General features: G+C 52.4%; 1 protein-coding gene across 1 annotated transcript in view; it reads left to right on the top strand.

Moving 5' to 3' along the window:
• The first annotated feature begins 5,721 nt into the window (after positions 1-5,721).
• The window catches only part of GASK1A (golgi associated kinase 1A), a 6,574-nt gene continuing 5,914 nt past the window's right edge, over positions 5,722-6,381 (top strand). Inside the window, exons 1-2 of the mRNA XM_009640195.1 lie at positions 5,722-5,739; positions 6,077-6,148. Of these exons, the coding sequence (XP_009638490.1) occupies positions 5,722-5,739; positions 6,077-6,148 (90 nt within the window). The remainder of the gene's footprint in view (positions 5,740-6,076; positions 6,149-6,381) is intronic.

The following is a 6,381-nucleotide window of genomic DNA, read 5'->3' as shown; positions in this document are numbered from 1 at the left end:
TCGGCTATACTTGTTTGGTCCGGAACTCAGCAGGGACCAGCCTGTGCAACGTGAACGGCACTATTGCAGACAAGTGCTGGGATTTTCTTGTTATGCAGAGCAGTTTCCAGCACTGACTGAATATTTTGTTCAAAATGGTCTTTTGACAGGGTATGTGAGGAGAGCCAGGGCAGAGAAGGACCTCCAGCATGAGGGGCCTCCCAAAAACAGAAATAGTGGGTCGGGGGGTGGGGTGGGGGTGCAGAATCAAGCGAAAAACGGGATGTCTGATTCCTGAGAAACAAAAAGCTCAAGGGGCTGGTGCAGGCCTGGAGTCGAAGGCACGCCAGGTTATTGCTAGAGAGAGGCTGTGGAGCTCAAGGATTTCAAGGTTTTTATAGTTTGCCACTACAGCTGTAGCAATAACTGGGAAGAAATGTGCAGGCAACATTATTTTCTTAGTTAAAGGAAGCACGCTGCACCATCCCTGTAATGTCAGTGCTCGCATGAAGGGTATTGACACCATTTCATCCCTTTGTGCTGGTGCTGGGGTGTTGTCCTATGCTCATGCAAAGCATGCTTGTCTCCCAAATAGACTGTAAATTACCCCCTTGAGGCAGAGGCTTTGCAGACTGTCCAAAATTTAGCAAAGTACAGCATGTTTTAAAGTCTCACCCTGGGCAATTTAACTTGGTCATTTTCTGGTTTTGGACATGCTGGTGGGAAGACTTGTGTGCCAGCTATGAGGACTTTGCTGACTCTGCAGGGAAGAGCCCAGCACCATGTGGCAATATATCAGGTTTCCATCGCCCGGGTTTCAGCCCACCCAGCATTCGCAGTGACTCCCTTGCATATGGTTTGTGGGAGCACAGTCCCCCTTCCCACCTCCACGGTGCCTGGCTTGAGCTTCCCAAGCCACCCGCGAGGAGCAAGGCATGGAAGCAGGGCTGCAGGGGCACCCTGGGCAGGCAGGCAGTGCCTACCTGCTGTGTCCCTGCCCTGGCACCAAGCAAGGTGGCCTTCAGGGTGCCGAAATGCAGCGGAGCTGTGGTCCTCCCCACTTGAAGGGTGTTTTGGAGGAAAAAACCTGCATCCTTGGCGGAAACAACCCCAGACACACAGCTGGTGCAGGTCTGCTAGGAATTACGGCCACTTTGATGGCTCATGAGGCCGCATGAAGGGACGTCCTTCCTTCACGCCCCATGGTGGTGCAGGTGCAGGCAGGTGGTGGTGGGACCCACGTGTGGGGGGAGCATAGTGGTCCCCCCCTGGGGCCAGCTGCGCAGGGTGAGCCCAGTTCCCTCCTCTGAGCCAGAGCTACCTTGAAGGCTGGCAGTCATAATTTAATAGCTGTCTCTAGTAAATTCCTGCTCTGCAAGCCATCTCTCTTCCCCGAGCAGGATGATATAGGAAGGCACTTAAGCACTTGAATGATGGGCGACAGACACTGCCAAGGATTTCCTTCTGCTCAGCTTGCCCAGAGTCACTCCAGGGGGTGGAGGGGTTTTATCTCCTTCCACATCCTCAGCACAGTTATGGGGCCCCAGCAGTGAGCTCAGCCCACATGCCATCCCCTTACAAGCCAAAAAACCTCCTGGTCAAAACCAAAGGGAAAGGGCTGTTCCCCTCCCGGACTTGGTTGATGTACCCACTCTCAGCCTCTTTCCCCGGTGTGCCGGGAGCTGCCGCGAGCACCACGTGTTGGGCACAAGGCTCTGGAAATGTTCCCAGAGGCGGTGGGCAGCCAGAGGAGGTTTCCCAGTTGCTTTTCAAGCAGTCTTTGTTCAAACTGGTCACGGTGGGCTGTGTCTCCTGCTGTGCTCGAGGTTTGCGGTTCGTTGGGTGGGCAGTGAGCATGGTGCTGGGAGGGTAGGTACAACTCTGTGTGCTGCACTATCCCTGCAAAAAATACCCTGCAAAAAATACCATGTGCATCCAGATAAATGCCCATATCTGCTTTTAACTTGTTCACTGCTGGCCTGTGGCAAAATCCTCTGAGCTTGGGAGCCTAGGGCAGGCAGGCAGGCAGGCAGCCAAGAGGGACATGGCCATGGCTGAGCTGTCCCGGCTCCCTTGGGCACCTCTTTGGGATGATGGGATTTGCTGCTGGAGGGGTCTGGTGATGCCAGTACCGTGGCAGGAGCACTGTTTTGGATGCCAGAGGAAAGCAGGGATCAATCCCGTTCTTAAAGGCCACATGTTTCCATGGCATCTTTCTAGTTTTAGGGCTGTTTCTTACATTCTTGGATAATGAAGTTCGGGGTTTGTTTTTCTTTTCTTTCAAGCTCAACAAAGCCAATTTGATGCACTTTGAAAAGAAATTGAAAACAGGCTTGTCTGCTTCAAATTCTGCCAAGGTTCAAGCGTCCCGGGAATACAATGTTAAGGATAAAACCCTCCCAACCACACTTAGAAAGTTTCATTCCCCAGTGGCCAGGCTGCACAGGCTCTCAGCTGAGCCATCGGAGCCCAGGCCATGCTGTATGTCCCTCTGATGAGCGAGGGTATATATTATTTACTTATTGGCATCCTGGAACAAGCAGTCCTCTCTTAAGCCTTTTTATGGGTTTTGTCCGTAGCATGCCCACCGGCAAATGGACCTAATTTCTAGCAAAGACATGCTGTACTGTCTGTGTGTCAGACTGGCAGAGCAGAGCTGAATGTATGGTTTGCATTTCAGACTGAATCGAAGCCATAGCTTAAACTGCAGCATTTTTTTTTTTTTTACAGCATGGGCTCAGAGAAAGTCTCTTTGGAAAAGTATTTACCCCAGGCTTGTAAATACAGTATTATTTCTGCAACATTCTATCATCTAGATTCTTATTAAATTTGCAATATCAACTGCCAGAAATAACACAGAGACTGTACTTGCACTTTTTTTTTTTTTTTTTTTTTTTTTTATTGTTGATGTGGCAGGGAAACCCTGAGCAGGGCTGGGGAAGGCAGCCTGCAGTGGCCCTCGCCCAGCTTCACAGCACAGGATTTTCAAGCTCGGGGTGGGAGAGAAACAAAGCTCTAACTTGCGGAGCCCAAACCTGAGCTCGCTGACAGAGAAGACAAAGTGGGTTTGGACAGTAATGATGCTTTAACCACTTGGACTGTAAACTGACTTGACATTAAAAACCCGGCAAGCGTTGCCATCCATTTGGCATCCACTGCTCTCCAGCTGTGGATTAAAAAGGATTTTTTCCTGCCATATTTCCAAGGTTCTCCAAATGGCTCCTGTGTGCACCTCCCCCAGGATTCTCTGACTTTTGGCAGCCAGGCTCTTTGCACACCTAGGGATGGTGTAAATGACCAAAGGGTTATTACTGGGGGGATAACAAAAAATGATCACCCTGCAAATCCTCCACACAGAAGAGGGTTACAGGAGGGGTTTGGCGAGGGCAGGGTGGGCTGTGTCTTCTACAGAGGGGTGGGACTGGAGAAGCACTGGAGCAAGGTCCCAGGGAAGCATGGACTGGGGAGGGAATTCAGCTGGATGTGGATGGGAGTACTGAGATTTACAGTTAATTCTGTCCATCAGGATTAACTCTATAGATGATGTTGCAGTTAATGCAGTGTACTTTGAGGTTGGAGAGACAGACTGTGAAGCACTTTATGGTGGTGGCTTGGAAAGAGTAAGAGTAACAGGATATCAGGATCTGGCTTTTTTATGCTACAGCCTTGTTTTACTACGGTTAAACTGTGATTTAGACATTGCACCTCCCCTAACTCTTCCTCAGGATGCCAGACTGGGGCTGCAGGTGCTTGGGAATAAGTGTGCATCTGCACTCTGCAGGACTTGCTTGAAGTCCAGGGCATGAAAGTTTTGGGCAGCTGAGCTTGGGTGCCGCCTGTGTTAGTCAGCGTTGGCTATGGGCCTGCAGCGAGTCATTATCCCGTCCAAGCGGGAGGGAGCTGGGGAGGCATCGTAACCAGCTGCTTGCCAGAAGTCCTGCTGCCCCTCGAGGCTGCCTGGGGGTATCCATGCTCATCCCCTGCCCAGAAAGGGGCCTAAGGCAATAATTTAGCCATGTAGTATGGTGCCTGGAACAGCTAAAACCAAGCCTTGAATAACCCTGCCTGTGATCTAGGACAGGACATCACTCTCTGAACAGTCTCACCCTGGAATAGCTCCTTTTTCACTCTGGGGCTTTAAGGGAGAGACTAAAATGGGGATTCCCCCGGCAGGTCCCAAAGCCCTGCACCAGACAGCCCCGATTCCCAGCAGAGGCTGGTGTAAGCCATGTGTGAGCAAAGAATTTGGCCCAGCAGATATATTTTGCTGCATTATATTGTATTTCTAGGAGAGAAACAATTAAACAAGAGCTATAAAACTGAATCACCCCAAATGCACCATCGCTGCCTCTTATAAGCTGCATTAAATCTGCTCAGTCCTTGAGAGGGAGACCTCGAAGGAAACCCTCATGGCTGCTGCCAGTGATTTGGTGGCTTTGCAGCTCCTCTTGTCCACCTTGGCTGATGTGGTGTCCTCAGGAGACATGTGGCTCCTCACCGCAGGGCCATCTGAAGCAGCATCCTCCCCGCAGTGAGGGCAGGAAGCCTGATGGATTTTAGGAGAGTGTTGGATTAGTTTATGAAGGGGCTCACGTGCTGGGTCACCCAGGGCAGCTCCTCTGGGGCTGGAGTCGTGCTGGTGGTGGGTCCCTGGAGCTGGTGGGAGCCTGCGGTCCGAAAAGCCCTGTGGCTGGAAATATTTCTGCTCGCCCAGCTGCCTTCGGAAGTCATTCTGGCTGCTGACTCGCACCCCCCCGCCCCAGCTTTTTAGCTCTTTTTTTTTTTCAAGCTTTTCCTCTTATAAACAATCTCTTATCCCTTCTTTGGCAATATATTGTTCCTCTGTGTCTGCCATGGATATACTTGCGCTTCCAAAATAAATAATTGCAAAAAAATGTATCCACTTGAACGTTGCCTTGACTTCCAACGTGGGTTTGAGCCACTTGGAAATGCCGGTTGTAAAGTGGAGAAGCGGTGCCAAGGTGCCTTTCGCCGCTCCAGCCCCGCAAAGTGTTTTACACCACCCGAGCCTGGGTGAATGTGGCAGGGGCGCAGCGTGGCCCAGGGATGGGGTGGGCTGGGGGGGATCTCCCAGCGTTGCCCCTTGCTTCCCTCCACCTCACCCCGCATGGGAAGGTGCTGTGCTCAGGGCAGCCCCGGCACCATACTCATGGGATTGCTTTAGGCCAAAGAAGATATACATTGGCTTAGGAACGTGGGGAGACTTGCACAGTATTTTCTCCTAACTGCCTTTCCAGCCTATGTAATTTTTGTAAGTCCCTTCAGAGTAGAAAGTATGACTAAAAGTGGGGGGGCGGAAAAAAAGCTGTCTGTATAAAGATTTTTACACTAAAACTTGGTAGTACCTGTGTAAAGGCAGTTCCTTGGTGCTGGGAATCAGCAAGTTTTAGGTTTCAGATACAGCAGTTTGCATCCTTGTTAAATACAGGCTGCCACAGCTGCCGGCTGGCACTTGCAGCTGCCTTGCTTTTGCCAGACGTAGCGGTGGGCAGAGCTCCAGAGGCCATGTCTCGGCACGTGTTGAGGTGTCCTCCGAACAAGGGTGCGGGGGTCCGGCTTAGCAGGGTAGGAGCCACTGAGGGTGTCCAGAGTAAGGTCTGAAGATAAAAACCTCTTAGGAACTGGAAAGCATTTGCAGCCAGCCAAGAGTTTGTTCTGGTTTGGTCTATTTATTTTTTTTTCTTTTTCATTTCTTGAGTCTTTAAAGCAAAATATTTGACCATGAAGAATTCACCACCCGTAAGGTGATCCTGTATATATCAGTGCTGCAGGCATGGCATTGTCTTTAGGGGTCAGCCCTTGCTCTGACCTGCTGCTGGAAGGGACCGCAGCTGATTTCTGGCACAAATCACGCCACCAGCTGCACCTCTCCTGCTGCAGTGCTGCGGAGGCAGCGAGCTCTCGGGGAGCAGCTTTCCCGGGGAGCGCACAAGCGGAGGGGCTGCTCCTCCAAAGCAAACCCCTTTAAGCTGATTGAGATTTCTGCCTGGGGTGGGGGGCACACAGGTCTGGGGGATCCCTGGGCCATGGCACCCATGGGGACCCCTGGTAATGCTCTCCCTTTCTCTCCCCACAGGCCCAGCGACTGTGGCGAAGGACGGGGCTGAAGCCCCCTGCCCCGGTGGCCCTCAGCATGCTGCTGGCCCTGGTCCTGCTGGCTCTTGCCCACCTGTCCCCATTGCCGGACCGCTCCCCCCACCTCCTGCCAGCATCATTCCCCCCAGGGCCCTGGCGGGAGGCAGATGCACCCCTATCTGGAGGACGAGCTCGCAGCAAAAGGCCCCCCGTGCCCCCCGCTCATCTGTGGCAGGATCAGCCCCCTGGCCGGGGCGGGAGGCGGCAGCGGGGGCTGGCAGGGGATGCGCCCTTGTGGCTCTCTGA

The sequence above is a fragment of the Egretta garzetta genome, unplaced genomic scaffold (assembly GCF_000687185.1).
Source record: "Egretta garzetta isolate BGI_Z169 unplaced genomic scaffold, ASM68718v1 scaffold96, whole genome shotgun sequence".
Lineage (NCBI taxonomy): Eukaryota > Metazoa > Chordata > Aves > Pelecaniformes > Ardeidae > Egretta > Egretta garzetta.
The sequence above is the reverse complement of the archived record's forward strand: the minus strand, read 5'-3'. Positions and strand labels throughout refer to the sequence as shown.